Source organism: Malaya genurostris, chromosome 3, assembly GCF_030247185.1.
Source record: "Malaya genurostris strain Urasoe2022 chromosome 3, Malgen_1.1, whole genome shotgun sequence".
Lineage (NCBI taxonomy): Eukaryota > Metazoa > Arthropoda > Insecta > Diptera > Culicidae > Malaya > Malaya genurostris.
In genome coordinates this window covers 284,869,211-284,895,625 of record NC_080572.1, presented here as the reverse complement: position 1 = coordinate 284,895,625, position 26,415 = coordinate 284,869,211, and the positions used below count along the sequence as shown (strand labels likewise).

At 38.0% G+C, this 26,415-nt stretch overlaps 1 protein-coding gene across 1 annotated transcript in view; it reads left to right on the top strand.

Moving 5' to 3' along the window:
• Positions 1-10,337: 10,337 nt before the first annotated feature.
• Positions 10,338-26,415, top strand: part of LOC131437135 (putative uncharacterized protein DDB_G0291608) — a 111,199-nt gene continuing 95,121 nt past the window's right edge. Inside the window, exons 1-2 of the mRNA XM_058606302.1 lie at positions 10,338-10,777; positions 10,838-11,403. Of these exons, the coding sequence (XP_058462285.1) occupies positions 10,773-10,777; positions 10,838-11,403 (571 nt within the window). The 5' untranslated portion in view covers positions 10,338-10,772. The remainder of the gene's footprint in view (positions 10,778-10,837; positions 11,404-26,415) is intronic.

Sequence of the window (26,415 nt, the reverse complement as noted above, 5' to 3'; positions counted from 1 at the left end):
GACCTGGTGGAATAAGATAGCTAAAACGATGGACGAAGAAGGTGTGCGCCGCCTACTGAGCCGTGTTACAGGAAAAATTCGAGAATTCCTTCAAAACCGTGACGAATAATTTTATCCGTATTTTTTCTTAAAAGTTTGAAGAAAACGCTACATTTGTATAAAAAAAGATCTTGAATACAATAATAAATAACTGAAATACAGGCAATTGTCTTTGTTCCAATTCTATTTGAAGCAAGCTTTAATATGTCCAACACGTTCCTTTGATATCTTTAGGGTGTCAGCTATCTCGATCAACTTCACTTTACGGTCATTGAAAATCATTTTGTGGATTTTTTCACGTTTTCATCGGTAACAGCCTCTTTTGGACGTCCACTGCGTTCATCGTCTTCGGTGCTCATATGATCAGTACGAAATTTTGCAAACCACTTACGAATTGTTGCTTCGCCCGGTGCAGAGTCTGGATAACACTCATCAAGCCATTTTTTGGTATCGGTGGCACTTTTTTCATCAAAAAGTAGTGTTTCATCAACACACGAAATTCCTTTTTTTCAATTTTTTTCACAATAACAAAAGTAGCTACACTCAAAATGCAATATCTCACAAACTAATAATCAGACAGCTGTCAAATTTATACACGTATCTTTTGAAGGTTGGTACTAACTGAAAATGGTATGGATTTAATTCTAGTGGCGCCCTCTCATAGAAACGATACGAACTTTTCAGCCGATCTGTTACAAAGCTTTAGATAATATTTAAATAAGTAATTTTTTCAAGTAACACGACATCACCATCAGAGCATAAAATAAATTTTATGCGAAACACGAAACTAAGCATGCTTCTCTGTACTTAGTCACCACGTTAACGAAATTTGGAATTTATTACGTAAAATAAGTTGACGTTATTTGGAATTTTCAAAATAAAATTTTTATCGTAGGTTGCAAACATAGTTTTCCGACTTCTGCTCATCGAACCCAATAGAATAATACTCAAATTGTGATAGTTTGCAACGAATGGGGCTACCCCGTTTGGTTTGTCAAAAATCCATTTGGCATAATGGATATTTGGCAAATGACTATTGGGCATAATTGTCATTTAGCATAACAGTCATCTGACATAGCAGATCAACATGCTGCATTTTCGCGCGCGCCAAAAGACCATTATGTCAAATGACCATTGTGCCAATCTTAATTAGCTGAAAATATTTGGCCAATAATTAGCTGAAAATATTCGTATAAACCCAACTGTTTGTCCCACTGATAATGTTCGTCGTGTTAGTGACTCTATATTCCTACGTCCGTCATCTTCTAGCGAAGTCATTCTACTGATACAAAATTTGGACAATTGAAAGAGGCCCCGACATCATCTCTGCAAGTGTGCAAAAAAGTAACCCTGTTATATTTTCTAGAATTCTCTCTCAATGTTTCAATGTAATTGTTCAGACTGGCTATTACCCTGACTGCCTCAAAATGGCTAAAGTTATTCCTGTTTACAAGTCTGGTGATCGTTATGATTGTAATAATTATCGTCCTATATCGACTCTGTCTGTTTTCAACAAAATCTTCGAAAAACTATTGGTTAATAGACTTCTCGAATTTTTAAACAAACATAGTGTCTTTTATAAATTTCAGTATGGCTTTAGACAAGGTTCTAGCACACACACTATCATAGAATTAGTAGACAATATAATGAGCGAGATTGACCAAAAAAACATGATAGGTGCCTTATTTTAAGATCTCAAAAAAGCCTTTGACACTTTGGATCACAGTATTCTCTAGGACAAACTTCAGTGCTACGGCATCAGGGGCATCGCGAACTCTCTTATCAGTAGCTACTTGACAAACAGAAAACCATTCGTGTCCATCGAGGGCGACTGTAGCAATCTTACAGGGACTCCGCGGTTATTTGCCGACGACACAGCTCTATTTTATCCTAACAATGACATCAATGTTATTATAAACTCAATGGAGAGCGATTTAAGTAGTTTAGATCAATATTTTAGTGTAAATTTATTGTCCTTAAATCTTATAAAAACTAAATATATGATTTTCCGGTCCATAAGGAAAATAATACCAATCCATCGTCATCCTAAATTGGGACATTATTATAATTGAAAAAGTGGACTGTTTCAAATATTTTGGGTTTTTTTTTACCCCACGTTAACCTAGATTCACCATGTGGAGGGTCAAGTCATATGTTCCTAAGCGTGCACTTCTAAACTTTTATTTTGCTTACATCCATTCACAGCTCGTTTATTTGGTATTGGTGTGGGGTCGCGCCGCTAGCTCTCATCTAAAACAAATCCAAACTCTACAAAACAGATGTCTCAAAATCATCTTCAATAAACCCTTGCTGTTTTCAAGCTTATGGTTATACTCCGATAATACCTATAACATCTTACCTCTGGCATACTTATGTGATGTTCAAACAATACTGTTCGTTCATGATATCCTACACAACACCTCAACTCACCATAATTTACAGTTTCCAACTTTAACTCACTCTCGAACTACACGTCGTATTGGTAAAAGAAGGATTCTTTTTGTTGGTCCAAAAAAATATAACACACTTCCACTTGACATTCAAAGAACATCCAGCCGTGCCTTATTCGGGGCTAGACTGAAGTATCATTTTAAGCATAGACTGAACGAGATATTTAATTAATGTAGTTCTTTAATGTATTAATGTATTCCTTGTTTTACAAACTGTCAACAGTAATTATTTCTTGTATTTTTTTTAGTTAGCCTGTATCATTGTGAATCCCTTAAAAGGAAATCAATTCCACTGGGATTCCGCAATACTTTTATTAATAATGTTTAATTGCACATAATGAAAATACAAACATCTCAGCGTATTGTAACGTAAGACTTTCTTTTAGTAGAATTTTGCCAGATTATTTTTTTTGAACTGAGATTAGTTTGCGTCCACTACCAGGGTGCTTCACAAATTGAAGCTCTTTGGTGTGGGGGAGTGTGATGGGCAAAAAAAAGGCGGGTGGGTAATGTCAGAGACATAACTGGATGTCGTGAATACGAAAACAACTGACATGTTACTTAACACTTCCGAATATCAATTAGTTGATCAATTGCATGAATTATGCAAGCATTCCCCTTTTTCACATTTTTCGCAAAAACAAAGAAGGCTTCATTTGATCTCGATTACTATGAATTTCACACAGCGAAAAGTGCACAAATCAAATCAAACTGTTCTAGATTTGCACAAAACTAAAGTTTTTTACCTTCAATTTGCGAAGATGAAATTCTAATAGTTCTTTAGAAACTTTTAGAGCCATTAGAACGGCTCATTTTGTGCGATGCTCCCCACTATTGTCTTCTTTTCGTTGTTTTTTCACCAATGCAAACGACTAGCAGCTGTGACTTGACGCTCTTGTCGGAAGCGAAACTAGCTTTACAAACGACCCGCAATACATATGCTCGCAGTGGCGATAGAATCCAAACTGATCTAATTTTTGTTTAAAGGTTTCTTTTTACGTGTTTTTGTTTGTAGCTTTTTCACTAATGAGCGGTCCTAACGGCTATAAAAATAGCAGCATATGGAATTTTTAATGTCGATTATCTCATTTCGGATTTGCATTTCATTGAAAGAAACTATCAGGACGCTTTAAAAATACGAGAAAGGCCAACGCGCCTTATGAATACTCGTTTATACCTAACATTTCAGAAAAGTTTAATTTTGAATTATTTGGGATTATGTCACACAACTAAAAAAATTGTTATTAAATTGTGATCATATTTCCGATGGCATGTAGCAAAAATTATGTTGATTCGTTAGATACTTTACTGAGAAATCGAGATCATTCAGGTAGAGTAAAAATATAAACTGTCAGAAATTGCTTCCTTGAGGTACTCCAGGTTTTATGACAAAAAATTTCACTGAAAACGACTACGATCATTTTTTTGATTGCATTATAAGATAGCTTTTTTGGTCATTGGTTGCTTTATGAATATTTGCTTCAAATTAGTGGACAACGTTTCGAAAGTTTACTCCTTCATCTTCAGGGCAAAACGACTACAAATATAGTTATTATTATACGCCAAGTAGATTGCAGCATTTAAAACAACTGATACATAAAATGGTCAATCACAGCGGATTGGCGTGGGATGAATTTGTTGTAGATTGGCCGTTTTCAAATCAGTTATTTTGAATAATGAGTAATTCTGCGCCAAATCTTCCATAAAATACAAAATTCTGGCACGACACCATTCGATTTCCATGAAACTTTGCATGTGTGATCGGAATGGCAAATAAGGTATTTTTCACTAGTCTAGAGATTTTTTTCGTTAAATAGGGACTAGGGTCCACTAGGAGATTGATAGTAGCTATTAGCTCTCTTCGGACAGTACCAGGCCAAGATGCCGTGTGGAATCCGGCGGAAAAAATGAACCAAGAATAGATCCACTGGGTTCCTCTTCCATGTCGTAAAAGGAGACAATTGCAGGAGTTTCTTTTTCCTTTCAGATATCAGATATTTTCATTGTTTCACTTCTGATTACTCTATTTTATTAAATTATCTTTTCATTCAACCTATCAATTTCCGTTTTGCTTCGAAGAAAAGTTTTATTTGGAATGTTGTCTTCTTCCATGTTATTGATTGTCTTCCAGGATTATAAATTGAATGATAAAAATCAACTATTGCGCAAGTCCGTTGATATTACAAAGTTAATAACAGAGATAACATATATTGATATATTGAATACATAGTAATAAACACTTGATATTGATATTTCAAACAATAAATTAATATTTTTCTCGGTAGCCAGCTGCCCAGATCAACCAATATTACCAATTAATAATTTTAATAAATAATTAAAATAATAAAGCGGAAATAATAAAGAATCAAGACGCGCGTGAAATCTGTTGACCTTTATTTGGTGACTTAAAATGATTTTATAACAACTGTTTAGAATATGTCAATGCAATGAATAAACTATTTTGTCTAAATCCTATTCACTCGTTTATTTTGTTTTACGTAATTTCATTTATATAAAACAGGGCAGTTTTTATTCTTTACGCGATCGTATTGCAAATTTTTCTTCAGTTTCCACGAAGAAGAACTGTGAATCAAGACTTCCAGGGACTTCAATATAGGATATTGTTGTTGAAACGTTCACTCGGGAAGTCAGTGAGTTTAGTGGTGCATCCGAGCATCTTGAAACCGGAACATACTGAGTCGTGCGCGAATAGTACCAATACTGAAATTTTTACTAACAAATATCCTTCTCCCGTGACACTTGTGGAGTGCGCAGTAGTATATACGACCTCTAGTAACAACAAGTGTTGGACTAACATCCCTTCCCATTCCTTAGACGATCTACGTTTAGGCCTGGCCGACGCCGGTGCTGATCCAAGAATTCTGTGATTAACAGAAGATGTACATTGAAGGATGATTTACCAATCCCAGGTCGGATCATCTCGAAACTCTCTGTACAATTTCAGCTAATCCCGATCAGTAACTGAGTAGCAACCAGGGGTGGTCGCTCAAGCTCAAGTCTAGAGATTTTTTTCGCTAAAGACTAAATTTTGAAAAGTGTGTATGTGTTTTAAGCATCATTATTTTTAAACAATTATAACTCGAAATCTACAGCTTCTTTCAAGATTTTTTCAAAGAAAAAGTTGTAGAAAATCAATTATACTTTAAAAAAACTTATATTTTCAAAAATATCACTAATATAGTAATTAATATAGCCTTCAAATTGAACCAGTTTTTAGTCAAATCTAGAAGAAATTTATCCTTTTTTGCATCGTCGCTCTAAATGATGAAGTGAAATTCAATAGCAACCTATGGGACTATGAGATTTTTTATTTCACACACACTCACCCACATACACGCACAGACACATACATTGCACATACATTGAAAAATGTCAAATTATATAGAACACTTTTCACAAGTCAATTTTTCAAGTGATTGCATAAAGCTTGCTTCGTTTAGAATTGGAACAAACTTTTGCTCATATTGTTGTGCTCCTGGTGGACGGAATTCGGAAGCCTCAAGCAAATCGTTGGAGTGGAACTGTCGACCGGAAACTGCGTGGTAAGGTTTTGAAGATGATTAAGAGGAATCCTAATCTGTCGGACCGTGATTTGGCCAGGAAATTCGGTGCTGCCCATAGTACCGTGAGGAGAACTCGACTTCAGGAAGGAATCAAGTCGTATTGAGCTAGCAAACAGCCAAATCGGACCATAAAACAGAATAGTGTGGTCAAAATTCGTGCTCGGAAACTATATGACCAGGGTCTGACCAAGTTCGACGGGTGTCTTCTGATGGACGATGAAACCTATGTCAAGGCTGACTTCGGGCAAATCCAAGGTCAACAATTTTACTTGGAAACGGCTCGGGGGGATGTTCCAGCCAAATTTAAATTTGTTTTTGCCGACAAATTTGCAAGAAAATTTATGATTTGGCATTGCATTTGCAGCTGTGGCAAAAAAACGAAATTTTTCGTTACAAATAAGACAATGGCATCGGAACTATACCAAAAAGAATGTCTCCAAAAGCGAATTTTGCCGTTCAATCGATCCCACGACCATCCCGTAATGTTTTAGCCTGATTTGGCAAGCTATCATTGCAGCAAAGTCGTTCAAGAATGGTATGCAGAAAAAGGGGTCCAGTTTGTTCCGAAAAACCTTAACCCACCCAACTGCCCCCAGCTCCGCCCTATTGAGAAATACTGGGCAATCATGAAGAGGAGACTCAAGGCAAAGGGAAAGGTTGTCAAAGACAACAATCAGATGACGACCTGGTGGAATAAGATAGCTAAAACGATGGACGAAGAAGGTGTGCGCCGCCCAATGAGTCCTGTTACAGGAAAAATTCGAGAATTCCCTCGAAACCGTGACGAATAATTTAATCCGTATTTTTTTCTTAAAAATATGAAGAAAACGCTACATTTGTATAAAAAAAGATCTTGAATTCAATAATAAATAACTGAAATACAGGCAATTGTCTTTGTTCCAATTCTACCTGAAGCAAGCTTTAAACTTTCTATACGAGAAAGGCAATAAATGTACTTTTATAGAAAAGCATCGTTATCGTGATCTTGTAATAACACTAACAAATTGAATAAAAGAATCAGAAATTAACATTTTGTTCACCTGAAAACTATAAATTTGAATGTGGCAACCCTGCACGCTATACGAAATTGAACGAAGCACGCTGCGAACGGAACAAAGCCGCACGTACCGTCGCGTACTAGTTTTGCATCGTCATTTTGAATGACGATTTGAATGTTTTGACACTCATCGCCCTATAATTTCGGAACCGGAAGTCGGATCAGGATGAAATTGCACAGTATATTTAAAGACAACGAGAGCTTCAAATTGAATCATGATGGGTGAAAATCGGTTTAACCGTTGCTGAGAAATTGAAGTGAGTTCCGTTTTTGGAGATTTTCTTCACTATTATCGGTGCTTTCGGAAGCGAAAACCGGGGACTATTAGCCCCATAGTAGTTTTATATATTCACTAACTAGCAATATCTGTCAACTAGAATAATTTAGCAATAAGTTTTATAAAAATGTCCACCTCGTTTCGCCATCGCTTGTGAAAAAATCAATAAGAAATTGAAAATTTTCACTAATCGTACTGTACAACCGGAACCGGAACCGGAATCTGAATCAATTTTTCGGGGGTTTTTCAAAGAATTTTAATTTGATTCTTAGTTTGTGAAAATTGGTTAAGAAATTTCCGAGCAAATTGAGTGCGCATTGTTTTAATAAGTTTGCATATGTTTTCTTTTCATTTCGGAACCGGAAGTCGGATTCAAATGAAATTCAAGAAAATTATATGAGGCCATAAGACCTTTCATTGGAATCTAAGTTTGTGAAAATAATAGTTCTGAGAAAATGTTACATTATTTGTCACAAACGCACACTCACTGAGTCGAATGGTATATGACACTCGACCTTCGGGTTGTAAAGTTAGTTTCCACAGCGATTGCATAGACTTTCTATATGAGAAAGGAAAAAATATACACTGCAAAAAAAATCTTCCGAGTTTTCAAAAATAAAAAATAAAAAAAAATTCAAAATTACTAGATTTTTTGTCATATAATAACACGAAAAACGTTAAGTTACAAGGAAACTAATAAATAATAAAAAAAGTTAGAGAGTTTCTTGTTGATTTTCGAAAAACGATGTTTTTATAGGCATAAATGTGTCCGAGCAATCAAATATTGTTCTTCAAGCTACGTTCAATGAAAAAGTTAGTAGAAAGCTACTCCCTAAATACAGCCATGATCTAGATATATGAGAAACAAAATCGAGAAGATTGATATTTCATGAGAATACGCCCTTTTGATAAGTTAGTCTTCATCGTCAAATTTATTATATTTTTAATTTTGAATAAAGTTTTCTTTTACATCAAGACAATTGGAGCAGTTGTTACTTGACAAAAAAAATCACAGTTTTGAATGAAACCGGTAAAATTACACTAAATCAGCTGTAACAAAAGGCATCCATCATACATGCCAGAATGGCTAGAAAATGAATGACATATTGGTAACTACTGGGACTTGAACTGAGAATCATTAGATCGCAAAGAGCGTCAGTGTATCGACTGAGCCACAGAAGGACATATCTGCTAGGCAGGTAAATGGTAAATTTTCAACTGTTTTTACAGTGTTTGTAGTCATTTTGCGCTGAAGATGAATGAATAAACATTCGGAATGATCAAACATCCTCTTTTAATACAATCATTTTTTTAGTTTTATAGTGCACGATAACGAAATGCAGAAATGTATGCTTGGGTAATAATTAAATGGACTGCATAACAATAACGACAATAATAAATCTTCTTGTCATGTGCTTTTTTCATTGGTATCTACACAAATATACCAATATTTACAAATATGACGAAAAAATAAACGTACTGTTTGACAGTTTAGAATGTTAAACGCCGTTAGACGAAGCTCGATGGGACATTTTGAATAATTATCCCCAGCCCAAGCACGAACGATCCACAGGAAGTGCTCCAGATCACGTCTAGGGATAGTTTATTTTTCTGTTAGCAAAATATAACCGAACATACCGACCCATCATGAATTCATTCAATTTTCATCCTCACCAACCTCCTCCAACCCCGCCGATAGTACATCTGCACATAAGACGAGAGAACCAAGCGCCCGCCGAAGCAATAACAATATCAATAAAACGACATAACAAACATATTAGCAGATAGCAAGCAAACGATGATCTCGGATTACTTCCCACTCTACCAAAGCAATGGCGTAGGATCCACGGGGGCGGGAAGGGGGATTTCCACAAGATGGCAGGCAGAGAACGATAAAGTATTATCGCACAGGAAAAGTTAAATGAGATTATGCAAAACCCTGTCTCTATTGGCAGAACGCCAGCAATGCTAGGAGCAACAAAGAAAAAAAAACGAAAAAAGAAAAAAGAAATGCTCGAAAAAAGGATAAATTTTTATTGGAACATATATAAATGGAAAGGACTTTTCCCCATTGCCATCATTATCAGTTCTCACACACTCACGTCACGAGTAGGGGATTCTTATATTTATCAGCGTAGCGTAGGGTAGTCAAAGTCAGAGCATCTAAACACGTGCTCTTGTTCGTGTGAGCACGGCTCTTGCCTTTGAATGAGGTGCGATTGTGTAAGTTGCGAAATAAAAATGAAACCCTTAAAACGATATCGGAAGTGCGATACATAATAAGACGACTGGCAATGGCTTGCGAGAGGTGCACGAGGGATTTGACGTAGGCTCCGCCCAGTTTCGTCCTTTTTTTCAGCGAGCGTTATTATACCAATGGGAGAGTGAGAAATAGAGCGAGAGAGAGAATGTGCGCGTGTTCTAATTCTGAGAGAATGAATGTTTCACCCGGCTCTTGTCGAGATCCTTTTCATTTGTATTTCCGTTCACCAGAGCCTACTGTTCGGCTAGTGGATGGCTTAGAGCGGAATTCTCTTCCGTGCTTGAACAAGAAGGATGGGTGAATTATGAAGACGATGACTGCTCGCAGTAGGCGCAGTGATCTTTCGATGATTTGGTTTTCTACTCGGTTATGATTGGCTTTGGGAGGTGCCAGGAAGTTTGTTTTTTTTTCTCAACAGAGAAGTGATGTCAGAATTGTTTTTGACTATCGTTCCGAAAACCACGGATTTCCTTAGCCCTTTAGCAACCCGGTTCAAACTCGGCTTGAATATGAATATCAATACACTCGATCTCTCGAGGATAATCATCGACACCATCATTGCTGCCGTCATTACCTCGGTAAGACACCGATACCGATGCGAGCTTAGAGTGGGGAAGGGCGTTGACAAAGCGGAAGCACCCCTCATCGTCCAGGGTGGGAAGGACTACCGAACTGAACAGCGCAAAGTTACGTGTGATGGCAGCAGGCGCCGTTTTGTTGCAGGTCAGATGCTGTTTATCCTTGCTCCTATGTGCTGCGACCGTTTGGTTGCACGCGTGGTGAAACCTCCTTGTTTGAGCCTGTCGTGATTTTGTGCCGTTTCGACTTTCGACCCTCGGCACTACGGGTGAATGCAACCAGTGTGAGATCAGCTTTTCCCGGGAATAGAACCAACCGACAAATCCTGGGTGCAATCAGTTGACAATCGGACAATCGGAGAGAGAAAATATGTGTGTGCGCGAGGAGAAGTTTGATGCAATTTTGAATAACATTTATTATTATAGTTATTAGATTTTATTGATGCGGGATCTGTTAACGTGAAGGGTGGTACTTTCGATGACAAAAGGCGACGAGAGTGCCGTTTAAAGTGATTACTACGAGTATGAGGTATTTGGTCGGAAGTGTTTCTAGTGGTTAAATCGTTTCGATTGGTTTTTTCTGATTCAGGATGTCCACTGCGTTCATGGTCGACAGTATCCTACAGGAGAAGGATGTGGAGCATTGCTCCCTTAATCGGTTGCACTCGTCTAGCAGGATCAGTGCCGGCGGAGACTCGTCGATTGCTTCCGTGTCCGGTTCTGATAGCGAGTTCGAAGAGCACGTGTCCGATCTGAAGGATTCCAACAGTTTGTGTGATTCCCCGAAGAGTTTCAACAGTTGCCTCAATGTAAACAATTCATCCTTTTCCGACGATGAGCTGGGCCCGACGACGGTTCTCCGGTCCTACCACGGTCCCAGTACGAACGATGAAAACAATATGCTGATGGATTATTGCTGTGGCAAGTGTGGCCACTACCAAGCGGAACCGAACCCGTTGGCGGGTCGGAACGGTGCGAACGAGAAGGTTAGCTTCTCCGGTGAGAGTGATTACGAGTTTCGGTGTCAGAGGTGTGGTTTTAGTGAATTTATTGCTTCCAAACGGACCATACTGAAGGAGGCATCCAAGCCGGTACTGAAGTTCAGCGTATCGGCGATTCTGGGTGATAAGAAGGAGTGCGTGAAAGTACGAAATGGTAAGTTCCCATAGTCGCCTGTAAGATTTCTCGAAGTGACAATCATTTTGAGCTTGAAGTTTTAGCTTTCCCGATCATCGAACAGTAACAAGTTCATAACAAAAAAGGTTCTGATATAAGTCTGGTTTTGTTAGTAGTTCAAATATTGATTTTTTTTACAAATATCAAAAAGAAAAATAGTTTAGATACGATATTTTCATCGAGCTGTTTATGACACTTGTTCGAATACTGAATACAATGTAATACAATCTACTGAAGGTTGGAAAAATTTAGATAGACAAGATTTCACTCACCAATATTTAGAGGTAAACAGGACGTTCTGAATTACCGTTGGTCAATCGATGTAGGTCCATCTCAATGTTATTTTGTTTCGATTTTGGATACGGTAATACCATGCGAAGATAGACTGATTGCATCAAACTCTGATCGATTCAGGACCGATAGAGTTACCGAAAATGTCATTCAAATTAATTCGGATCACTAATCCCAACGCTGTGTTGCCGAGTAGTTTAATTGGCAGAACGATTCCCGTGTGGATTGGAGTCTTGTCTCCGTGACATTATTCGCAATATATTTTTGTCGTGAATACGACTTACTTTACTATGGGGCGCCTTTTCAAAATTTACCCTCTGAGAGTGATAAGTTTTTGATCGTGAATATCTCTTGTTGTATCTAACGAATCAACATAATTTTTGCTACATGCCATCGGAAATATGATCACAATTTTATGACAAAATTTTCAGTTGTGTGACATAATCTCAAATAGTTCAAAATTAAACTTTTCTGAAATGTTTGGTATAAACGAGTATCAAAGAGGATAATTCATAAGGCGCGTTTGCCTTTCTCGTATTTTGAAAGCTCATAGCTCAGTGATCTGTGGAAGGATTTATATATTCTAACTACCATTAGAATCGAAATTTTTCAACTTAAACGTGTATAGCAAAAGCATTGAAGTATTTCAATAGTACACTATTGAAAAACCTATCTCATTTGACCCATGTCAAGACCAGCCAATCAGAACGCGTTCTGAGGTAGAGAACAAAATATCTGCTGCTGCACAACAAATCGTTCGAGAAAAATGTTCCGAAAAGTGGTGAAAATCGTAGTGAATTCCTCAATTTGTTCCTTCTGAATGCTAGAAACGAATCCCTAAAGCACATTGATAGTTTCTTTTAATAAATTATGCAAATCCGATATGAAATAATCGACATTAAAATCCTGTATGCGGCTATTTTTATAGCCGTTAGGACCGCCCATTAGTGAAAAAGCTACAAACGAAATCACGTAAAAGAAAGCTCCTAACAAAAATTGAATCAGTTTGGATTCTATCGCCAATGCGAGCAGATGTATTTAGTGCCGTTTGCAAAACTACACACCAAAAAAATTTGAATTTTACAGGTGACCTAATCCCTCATACGATGTAATTCATAAAGACCTAATTTGTCAAATAACGGAAAATCTCATTTGTAATGACCTAATGTTAAATGAGCTTGAATTTTACTGGTTTCGACTGTAACTTGCAATCTGCTAGCAGGTGCGACTGTATGAATTGAAATGCACCTTTTACCAACCAAGCAGATGCATGCTCCTGTGGCTCAGTCGAATAACAGACGAACTTGTGATCCAATGATTCTCGGTTCAAGTCGCGACGGTTGCTCTCAGTATTTTTTTTTTATTTCAATGAATTCCATGTATGGTGTTTTAGACACAATATTAAATGTTCTTCCACGTAAATTTGCGTAAATTGCGACGCTCCATTTATATGCATCTAATAAGATGTAAAAATTTTTAAGTGTGTAGTTTCGCTTCCGACAAGAGCGATTACGTCACAGCTACCAGTCATTTGCATGGATGAAAAAGCAACGGTGGAGAGCATTACACCAAATTAGCCGTGCTAATGGCTCTAAAAGTTTTCTGAAGAACTATTAGAATTTGTTGTTCGCAAATCGAAAGGAAATATCCTCAGTTTAGTGCAAATCTAGAACAGTTTGGTTAGATTTTTGCACTTTCCGCTGTGTGAAATTCACAGTAATCGAGATCAAGTGAAGCCTTCTTTGTTTTTGCGAAAAATGTGGAAAAGGGGAATGCCTGCATAATTCATACAATTGATCAACTAATTGATATTCGGAAGTGTTAAGGAACATGTCAGTTGTTTTCGTATTCACGACATCCAGTTATGTCTCTGACATTACCCACCCGCCTTTTTTTACCATTCCACTAAGGAGTATATCGAAAATAAGCTATCCATAAAATTTTCTTTCAAATTATGATAGAAAACGATATTTTATTCAAACTAAAAATTGATCCTTTATTGTACGAGGTTAAACTTGAGCATAACGAAAACCGGCTGAAATTTTAGTTATTCCTTCACGAATTTTCGAACTTTTGATCGAACGCTCTTCATCAAGTTCCGGACAAGTGTTGCATCGCATTTTTTGGATGCTTGAGCCCAAATTTTTTTGAACTTCTGCATGTTCCCAGCTGCCTAACCAGTCTTCTTGAAGACCCTCTTCCCGACTGCTTCCCGAAATTTATACCCTTTTACACAAGCCAATTGAGAGTGGTTTCGGCATAGTGAGTCGACGCTAAATCCGGCCAAAACAGTGGAGGTGTACTATGCTTCTTACATAAAGGCAGCAATCTCTTCTGGAGACACTCAGATCGATAGATCTCTGCATTTATAGTTCCGGTAGTGTAAAAAATGGTTGACTTCAAACCACAGGAACATATTGCTTGCCATACCAGTACCTTTCGACTGAATTTCTCCTGTCCGCATCGCTCACATCTTCCCTAACGACGACAGTGAAGTATTGTGGACATGGAAGGATTTTTGAGTCCTCCTTTACATAAGTCTCATCGTCCATCAAAAGGCATGCATCCGGACACTGCAAAAGACGTGAATATTATTTCCGGGCCCTTGTTGCTGCTCGTTTCTTCTGTTCTACACTTTGTTTCGAAATTTTCTGCTTATTGTGATTTCGCCTTTTGATACGCTGGATCATTTCGACACTCGTTCCTGTTTTTTTGTTGCTAAATCACGTTTTGATATTAATTTGTTCTCATGATTAGAGATACCACTTTCGGGTTGGAAGAACCGAGTTTTCTGACTCTTCCTGGTAGCTCATCCGAAGAATAGTGTTCCCCAATCACATTAATGATGATTTTAACACTGGCATGATGAACTCCAAACCGCTTCGCCAATTCTCGCATAGTAATACCCTTCTCACTTAACCATGTGTCCAGAATCATAATTTTCACCTCCTTTTCAATACGCGACATTTTGAAAACGCAGAATTTCAACCGCACAAACCAGTAAACAAACGAAGGCTGGCAGCCAAACGCACAGTATGCTGTGATCTGAGCATAAAAAATCACAAATACATGCGTACAACACAAATGTATGTGGAAAGCTTATTTTCAACACACTCCTTAATCATCTTTTCTGAAGTTTTTTGTTCATTACAATTGTGATAAAAGTAGCAAAAAACAAAGACGTACGGCTATAGGAAACTATATGTTGAACAGTATTTTTGAGTCTTTGAGAAATTTATATAATTTTTGTTTACTTTTTTTTTTTATTAAAGGCCTTTATAAGTGAATGCCGTGGTGACCAAGTACAGCGAAGCATGCTTGGTTCTTCAAATTAATTGGGTTATCTCTTCATGTGTTTTCATATGCAGGGTAGTTTAGTTAGTAAAATAGTTTCCCCGGTTAAGAGTTTGCTACGGGTTCGAGTCCCGTCTCTGCGGTAACATTTTTGCGGTTCTCATTACATAATTGTATTCTGATGTCAATTTTCCAATCTGTTTTTCCCCCTTAGATACTGATCATATTTTTGTCGTGAATACGACTTACTTTACTATGGGGCGCCTTTACAAAATTTATCTTCTGGGAGAGTGATAAGTTTTTGATCGTGAATATCTCTGGTTATACTTAACGCAATAACATAATTTTTCCTCCATGCTATCAGAAATATAATCAGGAATTTGTGATTAAATTTTCAGCAGTGTAAAATAACCATAAATAACTCAAAATCTATGTTTTCTCAAACTTTTGGAAACAACGAGGAAAACTCATCACGTTTGCTTGCCTTTTTCGCACCAGGACGACGGTTTTGAGATAGTCAGAAACATATCTGTTCCGATGTTCTACTGGCCGAGTGCTAAATCTTAACCGAGAATTGTTCATTTTTTCTAGTACGTTAGACGGAACTGGATATCGTGCTGAGGTTCTTCCACCTCAAATGCTCAGGTGGAATCAATGTAACTCTTCTTCGCATTCGGACCTCGTGGCTAGCAGTAAACCAGCAGTAGCAGAGAACTGAAATTTTAGTTAAATTCAAGAACTAATCTCAGAAACTAGATTCTGGTCCACCTGAATTCTGAAGTTAATTTTAATCATACTTCTATTTAAAAATTTAATTCCAGATAATAGGTTCAGAATATAAAACTATAACTCTAGAACTGAATCCTATTTCTGGATTTTGAAAATGGTTTCAAATTTAGTACCTTATTCAGGGACTCGAATCCAGAGATATGATTTAGGATTTTGCAGAATTCATGAACAAAATTCAGGATATGAATTTTAGATCTGGATTCTAAAACTAAATATTAGGTCTGAACACCGAGCCTTGATTTAAAAACTGAATTGAAAACTAGAGTATTTCTGAATTTAGTTTCAGAATTTAATTCATCATTTCAGTTTCAGCGTTCATTTCCAGAATTCAGAACCTACATGTTTGAACTAAATTTTGAACATGATTTCTGGAACTAGATGCTGGAACTGAATTCAGCGGTTTTTTAGAACCACTAAAAGATTTCCAAAGGATTCTGAGAAGTGTATTTCTACTAATATCTAAATCTACAAAACTGTATTTGTTCCGTGTTATTTAATTGTATGGTAGAATAAGTTTGAAAAATGAAAAATATACACATGATCTTTATTGGCACATTGTCGCAAAGCTGATTTACCGGTTGCGACACCTGCCAATGAAAAATGGAACCAAGAAAAAGAGGATTCTTTCGGAAATTTTCATATCGGCAGTAGTGATTTGCAACATTTTTCTCGTTTATTCAATAGTACAAATAGATATCAGCAATAAAAGTACACTCGGAGTAGAAGAAAATCGATTTCAAAGTGATTACTAATACTTTTTTAGTTTAAACTACGATTAAACATGGAAAATCTTCAGAAATGTGTGAAATTGGGTAAGGTTAGGTTTTTTCGGATCAAAGTTTTTTTAAACAGAAACCAGTGTAATGTTGATTTCTCGAGTACTAGAATGTATAGCGATCGAGTACTATTTATTTTGGATACTTTACTTGTTATTTCCAGGCATTTGAAAAATGGTATCAAACCAAGTTTAATGCTCTATTCTGAATAAACGATAGATTTCGCACAATGAACTAAGATCAACATTACCACCTCAGAGTAAAAACTTTTTCTTCAACTTCTACTATAATTTTTCAAATGAATTTGCCCGTTTTCAAAAGAAATCGTTGAAAAGGTGGAATAATTAGAAATTTTCCTACCGATTTGACAGCACTTGCTGAAAGTATCATCTCTAAACAAGCAGCGCCTCTACATTTCAGTTTTGCGACAATATGCCAATCCAGAAGTGAGAAAGAAACATGTCAGTTTTTTTCGTATTCACGTCCTCCAGTTATGTCTGTGACATTACCCACCCGCCTTTTTTATAAAGTTTTTTCTCTTCGCTCTTTTGCACTTAAACTTCTTAACACGGTCGTTTAACAATAAATAATATTTTTTGTTGTATTTTTCCCTTGGAGGAGAAGTGCTTTCGCTGTTATCTAGCGAATGAAGGGGGAGCAGTGGTTCGCTATTCACGCTCCCGTCCATTGGTTCGGCATCACTGTTTTTGGGAGCAACAATTGTTACTTATTTCACAGGCGTTGTAGGTAGGTTGTTATCTTCAGCTGGTGTACTTTGTTCTATAGGAAATGGTTTCGTTGAGGGGATGAGGGGATGCTTCATTGTTGTTGGTGGCTGTCACAGGTGTGCTGGGGTTGCTTGGGATTAGTGTGAAGAAATCACCGTTGTCCTTTGGTGTAGTTGTCTCCTTGTTCAGTTTATCACATGGCTTACCGTAGAGAACAGCTTTTTGGCAATAGTGACATGTGGCCATCTGATTGTCATAGGTAACAAGTGATTTGCACGGGATTCTTGTATCCTGACCGAAAGTCACATAAGAAGGTATAGGCCTCTTCAAGCGCATGCGAAACAAACGTACGCCATTTAGAATACCGAGGAAAAAGTTCTTCCACTTTTCTTTTTTTATAGAGAGAATCTCTGAATATTGGGACATAATTTTGCGAATATGAAAATCGATGACGCTTGAGGGAAAATCATGCACACGCACTTCTTAAGTACTATTTTCCATATATACTGGAATGTTGTACTTAATGTTTTCGTGCTCCACATAGTGCACATTGTTTTTATAATACATTGTGCGAATTGAATTGCATCCAACTCATTATAAAACTGGATGTAAACAACAATATGTGTCTTATTGCATTGAAGTAAATGCACACGTTTAATGTCAAGATGCATTTGCTTCTTAAGCAAACCTTCAAGTTCTCGTATCGAAGGTCGAATTTTGCACTGCCTGAGGTCAACAATAATTGTATTCTTTCGTAGTGGCGGCGGTAGCTTTTGTTCGCTTGGTTCACTCATTTTCGAGGTCGTTCTGTTGTTCACTACACAATACTGTACTTGGTTTCTTCCGTCCCGAACGTAAGCGGTTTAGTTTTATCGACTGACTTGGATGAAATGTGAATGCAAACTGACTGATCATATTTAAAACTAGGTCAAAGTTCTAGGTGATTTTATTTTCAATATTTCCTGTGATCTTTGAACTCTTTTTGCTTTATACAGGACTCTTTAAAAATATTATTCGAATTTCCTAATGCTTCTGTTGGAAAATGTTTCTAAATTTTTTTCAAGGAAGCAGAACGCATTCTCGAAAATTTATAATTTTTTTACAAAATTTAGATTGATTATTTTTCTTGAAGACATAAATTATGTACTCACAAAATAAAACCTATTTTAATCCACCTAGTAGTGTAATGATGCCTCATATTACTCAGACAGAGATGGCATTTCACCAGAGTGATACACGCTAGAGTCAGATTTTTGCCACACTGAGGATGCAAAAAACGAAGCACCGCACAAAGAGGAAAGCGCACTTCTTCTCAGTGTCGAATAGACAGCATTTGAGTGTGTGCTTGTGGTTAAAGCAGCTGGCGCGAGTGAAACACATTCCCTTCGCATGAATCGCTCACACGCGCTCTCGTCAAAATACACCCAAGTGACCACTGGCGCGTGATGGTGAGCGAACACTTCTGTAAACTTCAATTAATAGAGAGTAGATCTGGCCTTGCTATGAAAAATTTGCAAGGAAAACCGAAAATTTTACGATAAATTGTTTTATTTTGCTGATTTTGCGTGTCCACGCTTCATCTACGAAAACCATACAGCAGAGTGCTCACCGGGGTGTACACCTCTGTGAAAGTATCTGCATCCACCTCAGAGAATTTATTAGCTAATGCTCTAGCACTTTGGTGCGATTCAGTGGAAGAGGTAAAAGTAAATAAACAAACGCACTCATGATGCGTACACACTTTACACAACAGTGTTGTATAAATGTGAAAGAGAAGAGCTCTCGTTGAAGTTGTCAGTGCGAGGGAAGAAATTTTGCTTGCTCTTCGTCACACAGAGGAGATAGACATCTCTGTACTCAGACCATCATAAATATTACTGTGGAATTCGCAAAAACAACTGTTCATTGAATAGAAACAGAAAAGTTTGTTCGAACGTAATCTAGCAAAGTCTATGAATCACAACAGCCCACAGTTCAACGAATTCAGGGATTCTGTATGAAACCGTAAGACTTTTCTTTTGAAACTATAAGTTTGTGCAAATCGATTTGGCCATCTTGAAAAAAAGTGAGATAGTTCCTTTTTACAGTTTTTGACCACTATTTCCAATGCTTCCGAAACCTACTTTCGATTACCGGAATAGCCGAAGTTGGTTCGTATGGCCAGCAACAAACATAACCTAACGAGTTGGACCTGTTTTGAGCCTAGTTAAAAACTTTTCCTAGGGCTAAGTGTTAAAAGCTATAAAGTTTTTAACGCTTGGCCCAGTAGTTCCGGAACCGAAAGTCAAATTCAGATGAAATTCAGTAATTTCATTTGGAATTATTAGACTCTCTACTTGAACCTAAGCTCTTGAAAATCGGCCTAACCATCTCTGAATAAATAGTCTGAGTTTCATTTTGGAGTTTTTGAACACTATTTTCAATCGGGAGCCAGGATAGTCGAAATTAGTTTGATAGGCCGTCTACTAATAATGACTAAGGGTTACAATAGTTCCGAGCCCAGTTTAAAAGTTTTTTTCCGTTTCTACAATGACCTCAGCATTTAACAAAAATTTCGTTCCCTGGGGAAACCTTTTCAGATTTAAAAATAGATAATAGTCGCTAGGGGCTAGGTTTGGACAATACGGGGGATGGTGGACCAATCTATACCACAAATCATTCGATTTTATCAGCACATGAAACTCGTCTTTTTTCATAGCATGAAGAAAACACGTTCAATTGTTAATATTCAAATACTAGTGGATAGATTGTCATTAAATTTGGCATTGGGCCAACTAGATGCTTGCTCTCAACACAAATAAACACGGTTCGAAACTATTCACGTCTTTTTTTCTGTGAGAGACGGAAGTGTGATGTCTAACCTGGAAGACGTGTGACAAGTATGGTCTCATTTGCAAAATACGACATCTCTTGGGTTCAACGCTTGCGGCACCCATTTTACAACCTTCTGAATGAACCCGAATGCTTTTCGATGCAGATAAATCTCTTTTTGTGTTACACCTAGTATTCCAGAAATCTTTTCTTGTCTCTAGCACAGATTTTCATGGAGTAAAGTCTTCAATTCTGCAAGTTTAAAAAAATTGGTCTTCCGAAACGCGTTCTTGTCTACAACAATGAAATTGCCTCATTTGAACCGTTTTAAACACTCAGCAAATTCATGTATTCCGTCTCATCGGTTTTCAGGAGGCAATGATGGACTTCCGTCGACTTATTTTCATATTGTTAGGTATAGAAACAGCGCTTCCCATGAGTGCCTGTAATTGAACGTAAAACTTGTCGGATTCGTGGTTGAAAATACGAGAAATGCAAAAACAGAAAGATGCAATGTTGGATGTGTGTGCGAATGGTTATTTATTCTTTTCTTCGAATAAATCTCAATCGTTTCTTTTTTTACTGAAGCGTGACTATTAATGCATAAAAACTGTGAGAACTCATCATTTCATCTAATTATTTATTGAATATCTACCAAGAGTTCATAATCGTAGCTTTACTTATCGGATTTGGTAATTGCAATGATCTCCCTTTAGTGATGCACTTAGAGTTAATTGAACCAAATTACTCAACATACTGCCACAGTACGAGCGGCAGCTGTTAGTAACGACAAAATTACGAATAATTAACCAACCACAACAGCTCAATAATCGGCGGTCGCTGCCCAATGACTGGTCGTGCCTCGTCGTACGTTGGCCACCCTCCAATCTGTCGCCTGCACTTCTGCACCCACCCACGCACAAACACACATTCACTGACATCTCGATGTCATCATTTAAACGCGAAAATTTTCCGTCCCACCACCTTTACTGGCTGGCCCGATTCGGTGACTGTACTGTCTTATCTTGTGCCGATAATCGAGAGCACGATGTTCATTTGTTTGCATTAAATGAGGTGTTAATTGCATACAAATTATATCTGCATGGAATCCCTCCGGAGTGGAAAAGTGTCGGCCGGATGCACAGGAACAAGTGAGTCCAGCTGCGCAGCGTGTTAACCTGTGCTGTTGTGGACAACGGAACGGTTTCGATGGTAATGACGTTTGTCGTTTCGCCGTTGGTTGGTTTTTGACCCGTACGACTGCCAGCTCAGGTCAGTGTACGGATGATCCGTACACATCCGCTTGAGACCCTTCGCTAGCTGAGGCGGATGGACGACGTTGACGCTATGACAATGCGATACACTGCCAACACACTCTCTGTCCGCGATGGAGTTTATAATCGGAATCACAATACATAATTATGGCTTGTTGGCTGGATTCGGTTGTTCGGTGGATTTAAGTAGCGCTGGTCTGTCAGAACAAGGGCAGTGCACTTTGTTAGCACCGTCGAAGAATGATGTGACAATTACCGTTGTTAATCCAGTGGTACGGGAACTTCGTTCAATGGTCGTTTCGTATGGCGATCCTTAGCATTTTGGTAATGATGTATAAATGCATTTTAGGATTCTGATATGTATTGCTCCGAAGGTCAAAATTGAAGGTCATGATTAAAAGATGAAAACTCCATGATTTTCTAAGTCAGAAAATGGTAGATAATAAGTAATTATCATTTCGGAAGCTTTTTCCACATGAATTAAGCAACTTTTGACTGTGGTACCGCCATCTATTGAAGCATTAGATTTAGTGGAACCGAAACTAATTTGGTAAGGATTCTCGCAACTCAAAATGACTTTCTCCTAGGCAAAAGCTGACAACTAGATCCAACCATACGAAAAAATATTTTTCTATTAATGTTAAACGGCCAAGTGAAGCTTAAGTGCATATGAGCCATAATAAAAAATCCTCACGAAAACAAAAAATTGACACTAATTTTTCTCGGAGATGGCAAAACCGATTTTCACAAATGAAAGGTCTTATGGTGATATGTGTTGTGATTTAATTCCATCATAAAACAAACCGTGAGATGTTCTCCTTCAACTATGCCATCGCAAATCATATATTGAATAGAGTTGAATGTTGAATGTGAAACTATCAGTCTATTGTAGAAAAAGCTAACAGACGGTTTTATGTTTGAAATTACCATATGATTTGATCATTATACTGTGCACTTGTTCGATCGCATTTGAAGTCTAGACCGGGTTTCTTTCATCGGCCTAAAGAAAGTCTCAGTCACAAAGAAATTCCCCGTTCCAGTCGATGTGTTGTTCTTTTAACGAATTTTTTCATTTATTTGAGTTAAATGAACCTACCAGAGGTTTTTATAATCTGCTGATACAATTCCTGGAAACGGCTAAACCGATTCCCACAAACTTAGATTCAAATGAGAGGTTTTGAGATACAATAAGAATAACCCAATTTTCATTCGGTTTAAGCATCTGGATCCGGAGGTACGGTGCGTAGTGTAAAAATGTCAATTTCACGAATATTGTTTTCATAAGCTAACTCTTTATATTGGCTTGAGAGTTTCTCTAGTTTTCTAGTTTGCATGACAGTCTGTAACCAAATAAACCATTGATAGTCCCATAAATGATCTACTGATTTTTATCCAAGTCCGACTACCGGTACATATTTTTCCAAAATGCAAATCATAAAAATAAATTTGTAGGTCATATTAGTGTATGGTTGAATGAACCGAAAGTCACTATGCCGACTAATAATCAAATGTGATAAAATGGAGCTCACTTCGCTTTCTCACATATGATTGAATAGATTTTCACTAACTTAAATTCAAATGTAGTATATCAATACAGTAGTAACACATGGATCAATAAGTCCCGAGACTAAAGCAGAGATGGCGCTCGTAGTAAATCAGTAACCACGTCTTTCTAGAGTACTAACCTTTGCTTGAAACGGGTCAAAATTTTAAGTCGATCCAACCAGAAACAGCTGAGTTATCGAGTTTGGAGTAAAGTCGTTTTGTAGTTTGTTTAAAAATGGAAAAATCCGAGTTTCGTGTTTTGATAAAACATTGTTTTTTAATGGGTAAAAACACCGTGCAAGCGAAACAATGTTATCCGGACTCTTGTCTATCAAAAGCAACTATTTGTCGGTGGTTCGCCGAATTTAAACGTGTTCGTACCGACACAAATGACGCGGAACGCTCGGGTAGACCTGTGGAAGCCGTTACACCGGAAAATGTGAGTGAAGTGACAAAAATTATAATGAAAGATCGTAAAGTGAAGCTCCGTGAGATTGCTGAGATGACACAGATATCAAATGGAAGTGTATTTACTATCCTTCATGAAAAATTGAGCATGAAAAAGGTTTTTCCAAGTGAGTGCCGCGATTGCTTTCGATGGAACAAAAACAGCAACGAGTCGATGATTCAGAAAGCAGTTTATCGCTATTTACTCGCAACAAAAAAGATTTCTTGCGTCGTTACGTGACCATGGACGAAACATGGATACATCACTACACTCCAGAGTCGAAGCGGCAGTCATCTGAGTGGCGCACAGCTGGCGAATGCCGTCCGAAGCGTCCGAAAACGCAGCAGTCAGACTTTGCCATGGCGTCAGGTTTTTGGGATACGCATGGCGTGATTTTCATTGACTACCTCGAAAAAGGTAAATCGATCAACAGTGATTATTATATTGATTTACTGGTGCGTTTGAAGGAGGAAATCGCAAAAAAAACGACCGCACATGCAGAGAAAAATAATCCTTTTTGATCAAGACAATGCACCCTGCCACATGTCGATGAAAACAATGGCGAAATTGAACGAATTGGGCTTTGATCTGCTTCCCCATCCCCCATACTCGCCAGATTTAGCCCCCAGTGACTACTGGCTTTTTGCTGATCTTAAAAAATGCTCCAGGGAAAAGATTTGGCTCAAATGAGGAAGTCATCGCTGAAACTGAAGCTTATTTTGAAGCGAAAGATAAATTTTTTTATAAACATGGTATTGAAAAATTGGAAAAACGTTGGAACCATTGTATCACCCTAAAAGGTGATTATGTTGATGAATAAAAAAAATTTTGCAAAAAAAATGTTGTTTCCATTGCTAGTCTCGGGACTTATTGGTCCATGTGTTATTATGCAATAGTAATCTTCGAAACTCTTTGATAAACATTTATAAATTATAGTATTTTGATGAATTTCTGCTGTAATTATTAGGATAAAATGAATAATATGAGAAAGGCATAATTAAACCACTAAATGGAATAAAACAGTTTTTTTATGGATTAATTCCTACGAAACCTAAGTAATCGAGGTAAGGGAACGGGTATAGCGTGATGGGTAAGTCGATGCCTTTCACGCTGCCCGCCTGGGTTCGATTCCCAACCCCGCACATAGGGTCAGAAAGTTTTTCTGGCCCGAAGAGGTGAATGACATTAATGTTAAAGCCTCTATAATTGAAACAAAAAAAAAAAAATAATCGTGGTAAATCTTTTTCGAGATAACCTAGGTTGTTGGAAACCCTAGAAAATTACAACACAATTCATGTTTGCAATGAGATATGATCTTATGAAAAATGATAGCAAGTAATCGCTACTTGCATTCGTGCCGTAACTATCGGATCGATCGGACGTAAATTCGCCTTTCTCCAATCGTGTATTGAGTTGATTTACTCCGTTATCAAGGTCATTCCATATTCAATTGTGTCTGCATTAGTGCGGTCGAGTCCCTTCTCAAGGCCGACTGTGAGCTTGTGTAAAGCAGCACTGCGTGTGGTACCGTTAGCCAGCGCCAGCTGGGCGCTGCGTATATATCGTTTACATATACATTAGAAACAGTGATAAATATATATAGTGATAACAAAAGAAACGTTTCATTGGACAGTGTAGTGAGAGACTGAAAAACGTGCTTTTTCCTCAATGAGGTTTTTTGCACTCTACTGGAAGGAATATTTACCGATTGCCTCGGACCGGGTCTTGGCAGCCGTTCACTGTTTTTGGAGCTTAAGCTAAGTAAAACTTTTTTTCTGTTGAATAATACCACTTTATTTGCACCCCGATTTTGACCGCACGGACACAAGTCCGTGATATGACAAGCTATATAAAATTGCCTGACCTTCGCCCAGATGATCGAATGGATGCTTCTGATGGCAATAAAGCTCGCATTAGAAGCTATCCCGATGGGCTTGCACTCCCGGCCGGACCGTATGCGGTTTACATCCGGACCAAAGCCAATGGTAAAAAATTGAACCTTCTAAGACTTTCAAAAGACCTGTCCTCGCGATACAATACTGTACAAAAAATTGAAAAAGTACGCCCGGACAAGCTTAGGTTCTTGTTAGCCAGTGCAAAACAGGCTAACGAGATCGTTCAAAGTGAGCATTTCACGCGGGAGTATCGCGTATACGTACCAGCTCGCGAAGTCGAGATAGACGGCGTGATCACCGATCCGAGTCTGACTTGCGAGGACGTTCTTAAGCATGGGGTAGGCGGTTTTAAAAACCACCTACTCAAGAATGTAAAGATACTGGACTGCAAGCAATTGCGTTCAGTATCGACCGCTGAGGATGGGACTAAGTCCTATATCCCATTGGACTCGTATCGGGTGACTTTCGCTGGCTCGGCTTTGCCTAATTACGTCCTCCTGGACCGAGTTCGTTTACCTGTTCGCCTTTTTGTGCCGTGGGTCATGAACTGCACCAATTGCAAACAGTTGGGACATACAGCATCCCATTGTTGCAATAAATCCCGGTGTATAAAGTGTGGAGGGAGTCATGCGGATAACTCCTGCAGTGGAGACAATGAAAAGTGTCTCTACTGTAAGGAGGGGCCGCATGACCTCTCTGATTGTCCTGCGTACAAATTGCGCCAGGATAAGATGAAGAGTTCACGCAAGCAACATTCCAAACGCTCATTTGCGGAAATGTTGAAATGTGCTACCCCACCTACTGAAAATCCTTACGCTTACTTGTCAACTGACGAGAGCGAATATGATGACCCCCTCGAAGGTATATCCTCTCATAAGCTACCTAATAAGGGTTCGAAGATGTCTTCAGAAGGGGTTCCTAAAACTACAGCAACAGGAAGTGATGGCAAAAAACCGGAGAAAAAAGATCCAGGCCTTGGAAAATTAAATTCCGAGCAGGAATTTCCATCACTTCCTGGGACTTCAAAACTCCCGAAAGTCCCTAAAGATCAGTCAGAAAATTTACTAGATACTGGGTTTGTTAAATTCTCTGATATCGTGGACTGGACTTCCTTCAATATTTCAGAACCTCTTAAAAGTC